Raw genomic sequence first — 17,391 nt, 5'->3', positions numbered from 1 at the left:
TAAGTCTGTTCATTGAGACTTTGATAAATATGTCTAGTGATGCCTCTAATTAGATGCTCGCATCTTTCAATAAATGTCACAAGGTGTCCTCTTCTCTTCTCCCCAACTTCAACACAACTTGCATCTGGAAATACAGACGCTGTACATCACAAAGTGTTCCCCAAATGCTGCCCTTCAAATAAGGATGAACAGCTGTATTCACCCTAAGCTAAAAATAACACTAACCTTTACGCTTACTTTATTGTTGGAAATAGGCAGCAAAGGCTTAAACTTAAACTTAAAAACTTAAATTTGTTCGTGTTGGAGGGGAAAATATTCAAATTATTCGAAGGAGCAAGGGTAGCACAGTCGGTTAGTGTGCGGCCTTGGTGCAACAGGTCCCAAGTTTGATCCAAACATCTCACATCTCACATCCTTGTTTCAACTTCTTTCCTTTCAGTGTAGCCTAAGTAACTTTAAATACCCTTAAAATGGAGCACCGATGAAAAGAGAGGGGTAAAATGAGCGTGCCGTCGGCTTCCTGGGAGAATACTCTCAAGAGAGTAAAGGAACTTCCGACTTTACATAAGGTGTACCTTTACCTTTACCTCTTCTGTTTGTAATCTTGGAGTGATTCTAGATCCCAGTGTTGATATGGAAGACCACATTAAAAAGATATTCAAGACATGTCATTTCCATTTAACTAATATTTAGGGCGCGTTTGATTGACCCTATTCCGGAATGAGAATACGTGGCTTGATGATTAAAACGGTATGTTTGGTGCGTTTCGAAAAAGCAAGGATAAAAATATGTTTAAAATAGAATTTTAGCCAATGTTTGACAATTTTAACGTGAATCTCCATAAAAACGAAGAATTTCTAACTTATATTCCATGTATTCCTATTCTGGAATACGGTGAATCGAACGCACCCTTAGTAAGATAAGATCATATTAAATTGGATTGTGAATCTACTGAAGCAATTATTCATGCTTTTGTGACTACCAACTTGGATTACTGCAGTGAGATCTATATGGATTTCCTAAAGTTCTCTTAAACCGCTTACAACTAGTTCAGAATAGAGCAGCGCGCATCATAACATTCACCAAGAAGTATGAACATAATTATTACACCCAGCTTAATAGACTTACATTGGTTGCCTGTCGATATACCATAAAATCTTGTTGTTAGTATTTAAGGCTATCAATGGTTTTTCACCAATTTATATATTCAATTTGCTCAGTTTTTGTAGCAGCTCCTACTCTTTGCGTTCTTGCTCGAATATGTTACTTCAAGTCCCGAGATCTAAGCTAAAGTCTTATGGTGACCGAAGATTTTCTATTGCAGGACCTAAGTTATGGAATAGCATACCTGCATCGTTAAGAAATACTGATTCCTTGAATTCTTTTAAAGAACATTTAACGACATATTTTTTTCACCAAGCCTTTTCTTGATTTATAAATAGATTTGTATTGAATTTTTATGCTTATATACATAGTTGTTAGGTTTTTTTATAGTTTTGATATATTTTTCATGATATTATAAAGCGCATAGAACATTACTTTTAATGATATAGAAGCTATATAAATTAATGAAGTTTATGGATGCCAAAATTGGGTGTGCATCTAATTTTCTAAAAGTGCATTTCTGGTCATAAGTGGACTATGATTCAAACGAATGTCCTGACAGAATATTAATGTCTAGGCTACTGCAGCTTACATCTATGTTAGCTTTTTGCTCAGAAGACCTTTGGGATTGACTAATGGAAATTTCATGTCATTTAATTGAATCTACAGTAAGTAGTGGAGGGGCAGGACTTAAAGCCAAGCTGGTACCAAACTCTTTGAAGAACTGTGACACATTGCACATCTCAGGAGAAACACATCGCCTTCTTGTTGGTGCCGAGAAACTGAAAGTGAAAAAGCGCCGCATTAGTGGGATCCCAACAGACTTTTGTGTACAGTTGAGTGAGGAATTTCAGGGATTTACTAATGGTGGTGAGGGCTTTTTGACAATAAGTGAGCAAGAGCGTGTTGTATTCATGGCATTGCAGCACATCAAAGTCCATGAAGATGGTACAGTACCTGGATATAGTGATGTCAAATTATTCAAAGGCAGAGCTATCAGTAAGTAGTATACATGTTTTAGTTCATATTTTCAGGTTTTAGGAGGCAGTGTGGCCCAGTGGTTAGGGCGCTTGCCTTGAGATCCGGAGATCCCGGGTTCAAGACCCGCTCTAACCACACGTTGAATTTGATCCTGGTAGTCCCTGGTTCAACTTCCCAGCTGCACTTGTAAATAGCCAACTGGTTTGCCTCCGGCCAGTTGGGATTCTTAATAGTTGTTGTTCTTCTTCTTCTGTTCTGTCGTTTCTTTGTGTTTCATTGGCCCTGAAAAGCCCCTATGGGGAGCGGTCAATTAAGTATGTATGTATGTATGTATGTTCAAATATTTTTTAAACCAGCTACTTCAATTTTGATTTTCCTTTGTTTGAGATTATGATAATGAATATTGGACAAAGAGAAGTCAAAACTGAATGGGTTTGAAAAATTTAAAACCAAGAAAATATGGACCACAATATATACATTTTTGTTTACATGTGTTAAATTAGTGGTGTATGGTAGAGAATAGTAGCTGTCCCTACAATCCTAGACACATTACAGTGGGGCACTCAGACCTTTGAACAACTCTCTTTCCTGACCACCTCTTACATTTCTGCCTCATCTCCCACTCCAATCAATGTTGACCCCAACTAAGTTGATGACACTCAACAAAAACCATTGGCTAATACCCCTTCCTCTGAGGGAAAAGAAAAGACAGCTTAATATGTAAACATGTAGTTGAAATCATGTATGAAAAAGATTCTGGACATCATTAGAAAACAGAGATCCATTTGACTCTGAAGAATGAATTTTTCTGCCTTGCAAACACTTAAAATTAGCACAATAATATAGTACATGTAAATTTCATTTTAAGTTGTACAGTAATATAGAAAAGACTAACTTTTTGCCATCTGTATAAGTTCGCTTGGCATTGTTTTGCACCATAGGTCAAAATTTGATTGTCTGTATCTACCTTGACAATTAAGACAAGGCAATTAGTATAATACTTAGTTTTACTTTGTAGCAGTTATTATTGGAAGCCCCTTTATGTGTTTGTGTTTGTCCTGGACTTCTCAACCAATTAATTTCTTGTGTTTCTCATTTTTCCACCAGTTCCAAAGTGTTTAACAAGTGGTATTGTTACTCAGATATTTCCTCTTCATGACTCTGACAAACTTAAAGCCCTGGAGCACAAGTGGTATCTAAGTTTGAACAGGAAACAACCTCTTGGTAATTTGACCCTGGTTTGAGACGAATATTTTTTCAAGAGCTGTTTTGAAAACTGTCCAGTTTATGGTTTTATCAAATAGACCATTTTACAGTTCTGTGTGCAGTTACAAGGCCTTTGAATAAATGCACGGGTGCAGTTGACCTTAATCTTGCTTTGATACAAACCTCATTGCTTTTCTTAAGCTAACAAGTTTCTATTTACATAAGAAAAGCAGTGAGGTTTGTATCAAAGCAAGGTCAACTCCAGCCTCACTTTTATTCAAAGGCCTGGTAACTGAAATGGTCTATTGCGGGTGAAGTTTCTGCAACCGCTGTCATAAACTGCAACTTCTGCAACAAGCAGAACTTCTTCATGCCACAGGTTGAATTTAGAATAATGGGATGAGGAAGAAGAGCTGAATACATCACTTAATTTATTGTATCTCTAAGATAGTAGGGATGGCTGTGATTTGTCGTACCATGTTCTGGTCTTATTCTACATAACTGCCCACTTACCTTTATGATGGGCTCTCCTGCTCAATTCAACTGCCCTGAGGTATAATATTATAACAATGTTTTCTGTGGTTGCACTGCTTTTCGTTTTTGATTCATTTTATGGCCCTGGTGCTTGACAGCCGGGCAAGTGCTGACCAGGTAACTCACGGAACAGGTATTGAACTCAGTAGGAGATATTATATCCCCTTTTTTATCCCATCGCCTTAATTTTTTGACAGTTCAGTGCAGAAACGGGTAGTATTATTCACAGTTTGGCCACATTCCAACAGAGTAAAAAACATAAAATAAAAGGTATTGGACTTGGCACTATGCTGTAAGGCTCTGGAGGTTAGCATGACAGATTAGTGGATTATGGCTTTACTTCTCCAGCACAAATAGTTTGTTAACAAATCCGTAAACCTTTGTCCAGCCTTCTATTTTTCTCTTTTATAGATAGCATAAGAGATTACTTTGGTGAGACAATTGCATTGTATTTTGGATTCCTTGGTTTCTACTCCATGTCGCTTGTCCCTCCAGTTTTGTTGGTTGTAATATTTGCTTTATCTGGGGCTCATGAACAAACAAAAAACACAGTTTTTGCCATCTTGAATCTCATCTGGGCCACTGTCTTCTTGGAAGCATGGAAACGACGCTGTGCGGAAATTTCCTTCAGCTGGGGAACTCTTACATCAGGAATAGGTGAGGACCTTTTTACATTGAGCAGATAAATAAGTAGACCACACAAATTGCATGAGAAGTTGTGTTTGCTGGTCACGCAAAAACCCCACCCGTTTTTGTTGTTAGCTAATTTGTCTCATTTTTACCAACTGAGTTCCTTTAATAGTGTTTTAAAAAGAGGTGAAAAGAACCAATATTCAAATGCACATTTAAAAATGTGTATTTGAATATCATTTCTTTTGGTACACAGTTCTGCAAGCCTTTTAGGCCTTTAACCCTTTGATTCCTCAGGTATCCCAGGGCTCCCCAAGACCCATTTGACGAATCGTATGGTTAATGGTCAATGGGTTAAAGTGTCTATCACCTTTTCTGCGCTTTTGTGGTTTGCTAAACTCTGTCCTTCAAAGCCACTGTTTTAGAGGCTCTTGGAAAGTAGAAAAAAATGTTGTAATTTGATCTCTGACCACACAAGGCAGAGAAACTGTTCAATACCACATTTACGTCACAGACTGCTTTGCGTTATGATAGTTCGTTGAAAACAGCGATGCAAAGGAAAGTAAAAATTGTTTGTGATCTCAACCTGGTATCAAACCCATTCCCCTTCATTGCTCGGTCATGGATCAAACTCTGACCACTCTTCCTGTCTTTCAAAGCGACTAAAAAAGTGAGATTTCAATAAAAAGGTTTTAAAAACAGCACAGTATTCGATTTTGGAGAATAAGTAAGATGGAAAGGTTTGTTTAGGTAATAGGCCCCTTTAATATTACAGTATAATCACAGTATTTGAATATTCATGTCAGATATGGTACATCATTGGTAAGCTTGATTTCTGCTGCTTACTCCAATCTGCGTATCGTTTGAGGGGAAGGGAGGGGGTGAGTGCTGGCTCAAATTCCGGAATCAGCAGCTGGTATTGGACCCTAATGATATGGTTGATAAGCCCAAAAACGCATCCCCTTACCTTCCTTCTACTGTCTGGAAATGAAGGCAATAAGAGCGCGTTCGCTTGACACTATTCCGCAATAAGAATAAATGGAATGATGATTTAAAACGGTATGTCTATCATTTTGAAGCAGCAAGGACGATATAGATATGTTTAAAATAGCATTCTAGTGGGTGTTTGACAATTTTAATGTGAAAACAAAGGATTTCCAACTTCCATTCCATGTATTCCTATTCTGGAATACGGTCAATTGAACGCACACTAAGTGTCACTGAAGTGTGACTTAAGCCTTACCAACTGACTCCTGGGAGTGAGACTTAACAGATGTGACTCTGTCTAATGTCAGACCGTCAACTGGGAGCATCTTAGTTAGAGTGCCTGATGAGTAGATGGGTTTATCAGTCAAAAACTATAACCCATTCACTCCTGGGAATGAAACTTCACAGATTTTACTCTGTCTTAAATGCCAGACGATTTTACCCGTCAACTGCATGGGGGTGTCCTAGGGTGCCTGACGAGTCAATGGGCTTAGTAAACATAAACATTCCAGAAAAACCCTTATCCAAAAAGAACCCCAGTGGTAATGCTTAAAGGGGCAGTGTCATGCGATGGCATGCACAGTATTTTTTACACACAGAGATTTTAACAGACATTACAAATTGTTTTTGCTTTTTCTGGTTAAGTCTAGACTAAATTACGGCTTTAGAAAAGCACTAAAATGCATGTTTATCAATTATCGATGATTTGGAGTCCAAAAAATAAAATCGAACACAAATATGCCTTGTTTGTTTTCTGCATGACAGCTGAATTCAGTGAAGTGTGACTATTTTTTTCGTCTGTGATAAATCACTATTTGTCCGCTTCCAGCTTGATGGCCCCCACGACTCCACATGGTAACACATGATCAAAACCCCTTCCAAACAACAAAATCAATGAAAAAAGGAGCAAAGAACAACAACGAAAATATGGTGAATTTGTTTCTGAACACCACAGGATATTTAGTTCACTAAAGTGACAATGGAGGGCTTTGATTATGTAAGATATTCACACCCCACACCCTCCTTTGAAAAGTTGGCAAACTTTTAAAAATTTTTTGGCATGCTGTCATGCATGTGCCACCAGTGACACTGCCTCTTTAAGGTATTGAATATTGTAAATATGTAGTTGGTGTTTAGGCTTAAGGGACACTTTGTTGGGAACTATAAAAACGAGGCATGTATCTATTTAGCTTTTCTTTTGAAAATAGCTAGGTGATAAATGTAGCTGAGGGGAAGAAACCAGGAAATAATTAACAATTATTCCATGAGTGTGCGTTGGACATGAGGTGGTAAATAGCGAACGAGTCACATAGCGCCGAGTTGGCTCTAACCACTCTCATATCCAACAAGCGCGAATGGAATAATAAATTTATTGTTTTATTAAATTCCTTAAACTCCAAAAATTTGGAAGTAAGAATTACGAGCGAAGGAAGCGAGAAAACCCAAGCAAAATCGGAAAACTTGATGAAGATGTGATGTTGTGTAATACCTTGTGGTCAGACAGACGTAGGCTCATCACAAAAACATTTCTTGCCTTTTCGTGTACTTCTAAACGTCGGAATTGATCAAAACTTTCCACAAAAAAAGTTTTGTTCTATTTTGGCTTTATTCAGAGAGAAAGAAATTTTTAACTTAGCAACGCTTACTGCAATCATTTACCATATAAGGTCAAACTACATGTAAGGTATATGAGCTGATAACCAAGATTGTTTGAACCAATCAGAGCATGCGAAATGCATTATCCAAGGTTGAGAATTTAATAATAATAATTATTATGTACATTATATGTGTCTTTGGTATGTGACAATAACAGTGCTTGCTCACTTGCCTATCTCATTGTATCCCAGAGTAGTGAGACTTTTAGCATCTCTTTTGCCCAATGCAATGTTAAATCTGCACAATGGTATACCTTTCGTGTAATGTTGTCTGTTAATCTCTCCCCCCGCCCCATTCACGGTCTACAGTTTAATAGGTTTCTACTCATCTTAAAGTTTGCTTTGCTAAATTTCTATTCACTGTATTGCCATTTCTGAAATTTGAGAAACTTGATCAGTGCCCAGTACAATGTTGGGTCTTCTACAATTCTTGACTTATTCTGGTGAGTGAATCACTGGAACAAGCTAATTACAAAACAAGTCCTACAGTTCCTGATACTTTACTTCACAATTTTCCTCCCTATCTCGTGGTACCCAAATATATTTTGAATTATCAATTTTCAGAATCAGAACATACCATGGAGCCACGCCCACAATATTGGGGCATGAAGCGCATCAGCCCTATCACTGGCCAAGTGGAATACTATTATTCGCCATGGAAACGAAATGTCAAGACCTATTGCGTCTCTTATCCAATAGTCTTACTATGCATGAAATTAGCAACTGCTGTCATGCTTTTGAATTTTAAATTTATGGATGCTGTGGAGTCCAGATACAACAAGGTTGAAGGAGTTGTAGCCAAAATCATGCTGTTGTTACCCAGCGTTATGTACGCTGTTGTTATTGCTTTGTCGAACAACTTGTACCACAGACTAGCGACGTTTCTGACCGAGTGGGGTGAGTGTTTCTTCAATCAATACCTCTTCCTCTCTTTCATCATTGACAGCATTGGTTCATGACCAGGAAAAGGGCCTTCATTAATTTTACTCTTTGTCTGTGTCTATGTATTGTATGGCCTACTTCAACTGGAGATGGAAAACTATTAAACATACATTTCCAGAGGAGACTTTAAAACTTTTGGTCATGTTGATGGTTAAGTTTGCCTGAAGTTGTAATAGGCTTGATAAGTTTCGAAGTTTTTTAATTTGTACATGTCAACAATATTGTCGCCGAATTTTGCAGCTTCACACGTTTTTAGACAGGCTTTTGAGTAAAAATCAAAATGAAGCAGCTCGCAGAACTGCCGGTAGCTGGCCTCTGTTGAATCCCCTGGATGTCATTGTCATTGAGGCCTTTCATATTATGTTAATATGCAAATTTATCAAGCAGTTTTATTTATCTTCCATCAAGCAACTTAAAATTATGGCTAGGAACAGTCTTCCAGTATTGACTGTTGGATGTAAAGTGTAACCATTTTGAAGATTTCGCTGAGGCAATGTGCTACAAAGCCATAGGAATACTTGTTTTTATATTAATTTTAAACTTTTTAGATAAACTAGCTATACAATGTACCTCTATTTTCCCTTGCTTGATTGCTTCTTCATTAGTTTTAAACAACGAAATGGGTAAATAACACAATGTATTTAGTTTTAACTTGACGTGAATGTCTCTCTTTGTCTTTTATTCCCTTAGAAAATCATCGTCTGCAGTCATCGTTCAACAACCATCTCATTGTTAAATTGGTTCTCGTGAGTATCAACACAGCTGTGGCTTGCTGCCACAACTTTTTCTCCATTCATTAAAAGTACTACTATGACCACAGAATCAATTCTTCTTTTTCTTTGGATTTGAAAACTATGCTGATCAGACTTAACACTAATTGACCAAAGTTTTAAGCGTGAATTTCAGAGACACCTGTTTAGTTTAATTGGGATTTTCCTATTTAATGGCCCGCCATTACTTACTTTAAAATCTTCAGAGAGCAAGTGCCCGTTTCTCGAAAGTCCCGAAACTTTACGGGCCATTTTCGGGTGGCACAATTTCCTTTGTAGGTCAAGAACGGAGAGGATTTAAATCGTCAAACTTCACAGACATAAAGAAACTGTGGTGCTGCGTCGGTGGAGAAGTAGTACACAAAAATTTGTTTTTATCAACAGAGTTGATAATGTAAATTGACCACCGTGCAGGGATGCTAAAAGCTGACGTTTCGAGTGTTAGCCCTTCGTCAGAGCGAATCCAAGCTAGATCCAAGCTCTGACGAAGGGCTAACGCTCGAGACGTCAGCTTTTAGGATCCCTGTACGGTGGTCAATTTACATTACGTTAACCTTGCCCGTTGTGTTGTACTGGTTAAAAAAATATCACTTTTAATGTCGCGCTCATATGTGTTTTCTATTTTTGCCTTGCAGTTTTATTTTGTTAATTGTTTTTACTCACTTTTCTACATCGCATTTTACCTTCAAGACATCGACCTTTTACAAAGGGTAAGAAAATATATTTTTTTCATCGATGACTCGGAAATAGTCGGGAAATACCCGAGTGCTCCTTCGGAGGAGTCGAACCTATACGACCTTTCGATTACTAAGCCATTAACCCGGGCCATTAACTAGCTCCTAATGGATGCAGTTAGCCAAATCGTTTTTTCAGGAATGCTGGAAGACTATGGATGAGAAATTTATCTTGAAAAGTGCTGTTTCTTATTTTATGTTTGGAAATCAGACTTGCAGCGTTCATCTTCCTATTTGCGTTCAGGTAATTGTTTCTGTTTTTCCTTGTAGCACTTGGCCGCACTGATGATAACATCTCAGTTAATTGGCCAGGTTACTGAGTCGCTGATCCCTTATATCATGTTTAGAAGCCGAATTACTAAGGTGTCTAAACAAGGGAAAAAGATTGTCATGACGACGGCTGATTGTTCAGATGACATTGAACGACAAGGCACACAGGAACAGTACTCAGTAAGCTATATTATCATTAATTAAACAGAGATTATCAGTAAACAGTTGTTCAAATCTGTAATAGAGGTGGCCAGTGAGTTCATCGGCCATTACACCAGTTAGTCAGTCCATTCAAACGATCTGAGGGGAAAGTGATACGTTTGTACTTTGCGTCAGCAAACCGTTTTTTCTTTCGAGTGGTCTCGTTTGACAACATTGTTCTTGTTCATAAATTCCGTGGGGCGTTAAGGAACAATGTCACTTCGTAAGGGGTACGGGACGTAGTCATGAGTGAGTGGGTCTGAGTTAGTTGACCATCCATCCGTTCCGTCAATCAGTTAGTCAATCAATCGGTTAATCGATCAGTCAATCTGTCAGTCAATCTGTCAGTCAGTGACTGTCTGTCTGTTGTTCTCAGTCAGCCTTTCTTTTTTAAAGAACGTACAGATTGGCAGTATCGGTTCAACTATCGTCGATGGGTTATGTTAAAAAAAAAAGAGTTCCACCAGCCAGCAACCACAACTCTAGGAAAAAATACCATATCAGTCGGGGAAACCGATTTCCTTCCCGCTTCATACAAGGTAGCTTCCTTAGCAGACAATTTTTTAGCTGAGCTTTTCCCACTTGACAAAAATGGCAAAAAACTGAGTACAATGTATTGCATGTGAGCGTTGGCTATAACCAACGTTACACGAGCTGATAACCAATGAGAACTCGTTGCTCGGAACTTATCATGCATCCTTAAAACCCATGACAGAACCTAGAGATTTTTATAGAACCTTTAACCAATGGTTAGCAATTATGCCCAGAACGCTTGAAACGCTATGTCTGGGGTTGAAATGTAATAATAGCTGTTGGTATCACCCAACTAGTGGACTAATACATTTTGATTGGCTACGCTACTAGAGGACTTATTAATAGTCCTCGAGTAGCGAAAAGCGTGACACTTTCTTTCGTTTTATTCCCAAATAAATATTTTCGCCCTCAAGGGCCACGGGTCAATAGCCCATTCGCCTTCGCCTCATAGGCTATTGACCCGTAGCCCTTGCGGGCTATGGGTCTAATTGTTAATAAACGCTGCGCTTTAAACTGTCATGCTGTGTATTTGTACTATCTTGCTCTCATAGCCGCGGGACCTTTTAAATAAAAAGCGACTCCTTTTTTTTCCTTTTCCAGGGCCCCTTTTTCGATTACTTGGAACTCTTTCTTCAGTTTGGTTACACATTTCTCTTCTCCTCTGCTTACCCCATGGCCGCCTTCTGGGCCTTACTAAACAATGTGATAGAGATACGAACAGATGCTTTCAAGATGTGCCGCATTCATCAGCGTCCTTTTGCGGAGCCCGCCAACTCCATCGGCGCATGGCAGGTAACTATTTCAATCAGCACTCAATTGCAAATACGATGATTGCGATTCTGTTTTTCCCAAAAGTACTCTAACTGTAGTCTTGCCCATAAGTAGTTTTCTTTGTGCCCAGCGTAAGAAGAAGAAGAAGAAGAAGCGAACGTTCGATAATTTAGCAACAGAACGGGAACTTCAGTTGACTTCGGGAGAGTGCGCAGAATAGTCTGGATTCTACTCTAATCTAACCTACTAGTAAGGACATTTTCCTGCGCGCGCCGTCGTCAATTGACGTTCCCGTTCTGTTGATAAATCAGCCTATTTTGTGTTAGAGACACGGGACAGAAAACGCTTGCTTTGCAGCCTACGGAAGTCTTTTAACACGATGTAGCTTGTGTAGCCTACTAAAATCGAGGAGAAAATGCAAAATATTTGTTTATGGTGTCGATATTTGAATTTTGCAAGAGATCGCGTTGTTGAGACGCGGACGGCAACCGGAAGAAAAAATTTCGCGTGCCAGGACTGTGGTGTCTCCCAGATTTTTATACTAATCATCTCTAATGGAGAAAAGCTACTTAGCAATGTAAATGTGCCCAGGGTCTCTCATCTTAACGCGTTAAGATGAGAGACCCTGGGAACGAGGTTGTTGTCGGACCCCAACATTAGGGAGCTTAAGCAAAAGAGAGTTTAAGATACCACAACGGCTACGGCGAAGAAAACGTCACTTCAAAATATAAGTTTGAGCTTTTCTAAGTATTTCATGATTATTCCATCTTGTTTATATTATAAAATATGGGCGACGTGTCCTATAACTGGATCGTTACGGACGGATTTGAAGTAAAGAGTGAGACTGAAAGATTTACTGTAGTTTGTCCACGTTGTCGTCAAAACCTTCAATTTGGTCATTTCACGTGTTGTAGTTTTGGCGAGTACGGGAGAAAAATGTTCAAAAAAGCGTGCCGCACGTGCAGCACGATCATTTTGGTTCTTTTAGCCAATAATATTACTGCTTTTTGGCGTTGTCGTTGCCGTAGCCGTTGTCGTTTCTTAAACTCCTTAAAAGAGAGTTTAAGATACCACGACGGCTACGGCGAAGAAAACGTCACTTCAACATATAAGTTTGAGCTTTTCTAAGTATTTCATGATTATTCCATCTTGTTTATATTATAAAATATGGGCGACGTGTCCTATAACTGGATTGGTACTGACGGATTTGAAGTAAAGAGTGAGACTGAAAGATTTACTGTAGTTTGTCCACGTTGTCGTCAAAACCTTCAATTTGGTCATTTCACGTTGTAGTTTTGGCGAGTACGGGAGAAAAATGTTCAAAAAAGCGTGCCGCACGTGCAGCACGATCATTTTGGTTCTTTTAGCCAATGATATTACTGCTTTTTGGCGTTGTCGTTTCTTAAACTCCTTAAAGACGACGACGACGGCTACGAGAACGCCACAAAACAATGGCTTTAATTAGCAAAAACAATAGTGCTGCACGCCCTACACGTGCGTTTTACATTTTGATACATTTCTTTGCTTTTCTCGTCTTGACAACGACGTGAAATGATCAAATTTGAGGTCATGTGGAGGACGAGAGCACCTGACGATGAATTTTCAATGTTCTCTCTAAATATCCACACCGTTATCAACAATTTTATTCTTGGGATGTGAACTCACACTTTCCAAGCTGAGCGACTTGGAGTAATCGCAAAATTATTAGTGTAACGGGAAATAATATTTTTAGACAACGTCCTCGTAGCCGTCGTTGTTGTCCTTGCTTAAGGTCCCTATTGAGCTACCGGGACGTTTGGTCACGTGATTCTCAATATAAATGACAGAAAGTTCAATTCTCCCTTGATAAAGATTCGTTGATTAAATCGAAAGTTCGTGTTCTTAAAAATGTAAAGCGTAAACTTAATTTTTGCTATGGTAGGATGAAGTAACGCGCTCTCTTCAATTAAAAAAAAATATTGTTCTCTTCAGATGGCCTTTGAAGCTCTTGGTGTTGTTGCTGTGATCACAAATTGTGCGCTGATTGGCTTAGCTGCCAAGAGCGCTGAATGGCTGCCTGAAATGACAACTGTAAATGCCGTACTCATGTTTGTAGCTATTGAGGTAAGGATAGATTTTATGCAACTGTTTTGCAACGAAAACCAGCATAAATTTAAGTAATCACAAGCAACGTCAAACGCGAGTTTGTCGAACCCGTTTTTCGACTGTGTGGTGCCATGCAGGAAGAAAGCCCTCTTTTCGTTCGCTTATTTTCTCACTCCGTCGTTTGCTACGGCAACGGCATTCTTTGATCGTTATTTTTCACTGGAGTTGTGGCGGTTCTCGCGCTGTATAAATGAAGTTATTAGCGAGCTTACGCAACAGGACGGCTGGAAGACTCAGGACGGCAGAATGACGAAAAAATGTCGCGTAAGATTGGGAATGCACAATCTCGCGCGACATTTTTTCGCCATTCTGCCGTCCTGAGTCTTCCAGCCGTCCTGTTGCGTAAGCTCGCTATTATTAGTAATTGAAAGACGCTCTATGATCATGCGAATGACCTGATATTTAACACATTTGTTAATCGTTGCAGCATTTTTTACTGGGAATTAAGTTTATACTGGCGCTTGCTATCCCCGATGTACCACAATGGGTACAAGATGAAATGGCCAGGCAACACTATATGGACAAGTTGTCTCTCAGGGTAAGTTCATAGACAATAAATTTAATGAATTGGTTGAAAAAACCTGCTGTCCAGGAGAAGTGAATTGGTTGTTTAATTTTCGTCCTTCCGAAAATTATACTTTTTCGTAAAACAAGGATATTCCCTTTCTGTGGAATTTATGACAATCGTGTAGATCTGAAACGTTTTTTCATCTCTCGCATCAGTAGCAAGTAGTATGTGCAATGAATCTTGGGCAATTTGTTCGTACACTGTAGATGAAATGTACGACCCTGCCAATCAAGTAGCAAGTTGTTGAAAGTTGGGGTTGTCTTGCGATCCTCCCCATTGCGTGACGAGGTAAAAGTATGTCGACATTAGAGGCTATCAATATTTGGTTTGCAGCTAATTTTCTTGAGACCGACGTTACAATGGTGTAATGTAAAAAAAAATGTGGGTGGACGGGCAAAGGATGCTAACGAGAGATCTCGTCCACCAACATGGCGGCGATTATGTAACGAGAAAACCACCTATTACTGTAGGTCAACGCTAATTTCCATCCCTCAAACTGACATTGGACATTTCGTAACAATTACAGGACGTAATATCCCATCTTAATATTGACAAGCTTACCGCTCTAAAAAGAATGAAAACAGGCAGAATTACAGCTTTAGTTCAACAAGAAATAGCGTTTTTTTCTAAGTTATGCCGCGCTGATCTACAGTATTTAGGTCTAAAAACCCCGTTGAAGACGGTTAACTTTCAATTGTTTTGCTGGGTACTACTATTTCAATACTCTAAAAAATTCGATTTTCCGGTAGGTTGTCTCGTTAGTCTAGTGGATATCGGAAACTGCAAGGTGAAGCCATCGATCCGGCTTCAACTCTTTGCCTCGCCTATTGTGAATATTCTCAGCTTGTTTAAAATCTTTGTTTCGTTGAAGTAGATTTGAAGTCTAAAGTAGACTGTACGACGTATAAGTTGAATAAAAAGGGAAATGTCAGTTTGAGGGATGAAAAGAAGTGATGACCATTACTGTAAAGGCGATTTCATACTTTGTTCCCAGGGTGTTGCTTTTCCCTACTGACTGCAAAATGAGAGGTCTGGGGACCAACCTGAGAGATTGCTGGAAAGTTCTAAGAAAAAAAACGAAATGTCTTCGGTGCGCAACCATCGTTGTTGTTTAGAACTGTAGCGTTCATGCCTCACTCACTTTGAACTTTATTTTCAGGCTCAGGAGACTCATTGCAATGTGAAGAAATTCCCATCGAAAGAAACCATGCTTTAGTTGACGGGATTTGACGAGGATTATAATAGGCAGGCAGAATAATTAGCGTAGTACAGTGGCCATAACGTTTGTAAGTATTATTAAGTTCCCATGAAGTTTTTCTCTTTGCTCCTTTGTACTGAAGTAATTCAATTCGAATCTTCGGTTGCGGCGAGAGTGGGTGTCGATCAGCCAGTGGGTGAGTGGGTGAGTCATTGAATCTTCCAAGTCTTAACTGAAAAACGGCACACGGGAATTGTCTTCACGGGTGTCTAGGCGCATTGAGAGTCGGGAGTGTCGGGTGTTAACACAAGGGGACCTTCGATTGCAAAACGCTGTGAAACGCAAGCAACAGTCATCCAGAAGTAATCGATAGGTTACTGTAGTACGTGTCTGAAAATCCGGATTTAGACTTTAAAATCAGCATCTTCTTACAGCGGTTATCAGTCACGCGCGCCCCTCAACGACATTTTTTTCATATTTCGAAAGAAAAATTTAGGTGGACGTCAATCGAATGTTTCCATGACGAATTCAATTGGCGCCAAGAGAACAGGACTATTGTCGTGGAAACATTAATTGATTGACGTCCACCTAAATTTACTTTCGAAATATGAAAAAATATGGTTGAGGTGCCCGTGTGACTGATAACCGCTGTAATTATAAAATCAAGCAAATACGCATAATTCGAACGTTGAATTCTTTGGAGATTTTGTTGAAGCCGTGAAATCCGGTTTTGGATTTTCATGTAGCATCACTGTAACTCCAAACTTGAGGATTTGACGATCTACAAGCCGGCCCATTCCGCAGTTTGAAGCACTCAAAGTAAGTCGGCAAAATTTCACCAAAATCGTCGATCTCTACAATTCGAACGGGAAAGAAATCCTTTTTTTCCTTCCCTTTTAAATGCTGCCGACTCGATTGTGATGATGCCCGAGAATCAACTAAAGTCAGCCTATTTAAAAAGACAAGCAAATTAAGTTTCGAAACGTTTTTCTTTTGATGATAAAGAGGAAATCAAGGTACCAGTCCGAAATATGCCCGGAGAGGATCGTGGCTTTCGGGAAGCGCTCGTTAGATTGTTTGGTTCATCGGGACTTTTCGGATTTGGGAAACGATTTGAGTTGGTTTTTTTTTGTATTAGGTAGTTGTAGGTTGTATTAGGTAGGTGATGAGTTATTTCAGTAAACATGTCGGTGACACTGTCAGTCAGATAAAATGGATACTTGTTGTCTCGGTATGTTATATCGCTCGTTATAAGATTGAAATAATCTTTGGTGAAATAAATATTAAGGTTTGTCATAGCATGTTGTTGCTTCACGTCTCAGCGCCGTGTCTTCGCTTTTCCTTTATGGCTGGGAGAATTGAATGATAATATAGACAAAATTGCGAAACACTGAAGTTATGACAGCATTTCAGCTCAGTGGCACTGCAGTTTGTTAGGCGTTTGAACGGTGTTTAGCCTGGATTTCATGTGTCATAGCAACTGTTTACGTGGCTCTCTGAAGGTTGCAAAAGTCTTTTGCTCAGAAAAAACACTTTAATTAATAGTTCGAAGGTTTCATGAAGGTCTGCCCGCTAGGGGTGTGGCTAGAAGTGAACATGGTCAGTTTGAACTGGGGAACACAGAAGGAGACAAAATATGTAAGATAACATAGAATAGTCTTAGATTCAAAGTAAAACAAAGAATTAGTTTGGAATTAATAGAGGGGATAAGGAAACGCAATAAGGACGCTTTGTCCTACGAGCCTCTTTGACTTGAAGTTTCAGTGATAGTTTTGAGCAAAATCCTCATGACACGTTATACTACTTAGTCAGGTTATTAGATCGACTTTAAACAATGCACTCGTTTTTAGAGCAAACACTTACACGTGCAGCTCTATAGTTTCTTTACGATGTTTTTTCAGATATTAGTGGCCTAAACCTATTTTTGTCATCTGCAGGTGAGGCTCAGGGTGAGAATGTGAGAATGAAAAAGTTTGAAGTGGCTTATTGTAAGGCTTGTCTTTAGAAAAAACTGACCTACAATCTTGGACAAAATTGTTGAGAAAACTCTGCTTTTGGACTTCCGATCACAAGGATGAAAAAGAAGCTCTCTTTTTGCCCCCACCCACCCCCCCCCCCCCCTGCTCAATGTTGCTAGACGAAACAGAGCATGTCGAACCGG

General features: G+C 39.2%; 1 protein-coding gene across 2 annotated transcripts in view; it reads left to right on the top strand.

Annotated features, from left to right (window-relative positions):
- Nucleotides 1–16,529, top strand: part of LOC137995221 (anoctamin-10-like) — a 20,136-nt gene extending 3,607 nt beyond the window's left edge. For both annotated transcript variants that reach the window (XM_068840798.1, XM_068840794.1), the window contains 11 exons: nt 1,774–2,103; nt 3,193–3,309; nt 4,237–4,482; nt 7,662–7,994; nt 8,730–8,785; nt 9,445–9,519; nt 9,814–9,993; nt 11,149–11,340; nt 13,291–13,422; nt 13,892–14,002; nt 15,192–16,529. In XM_068840798.1, the coding sequence (XP_068696899.1) occupies nt 1,774–2,103; nt 3,193–3,309; nt 4,237–4,482; nt 7,662–7,994; nt 8,730–8,785; nt 9,445–9,519; nt 9,814–9,993; nt 11,149–11,340; nt 13,291–13,422; nt 13,892–14,002; nt 15,192–15,248 (1,829 nt within the window). In that variant the 3' untranslated portion in view covers nt 15,249–16,529. The remainder of the gene's footprint in view (nt 1–1,773; nt 2,104–3,192; nt 3,310–4,236; nt 4,483–7,661; nt 7,995–8,729; nt 8,786–9,444; nt 9,520–9,813; nt 9,994–11,148; nt 11,341–13,290; nt 13,423–13,891; nt 14,003–15,191) is intronic.
- Nucleotides 16,530–17,391: the final 862 nt, after the last annotated feature.

This window comes from Montipora foliosa, chromosome 1 (genome assembly GCF_036669935.1).
Source record: "Montipora foliosa isolate CH-2021 chromosome 1, ASM3666993v2, whole genome shotgun sequence".
Lineage (NCBI taxonomy): Eukaryota > Metazoa > Cnidaria > Anthozoa > Scleractinia > Acroporidae > Montipora > Montipora foliosa.
Note: the sequence above shows the minus strand (reverse complement) of the source record. Positions and strands in the feature narration are given on the sequence as shown.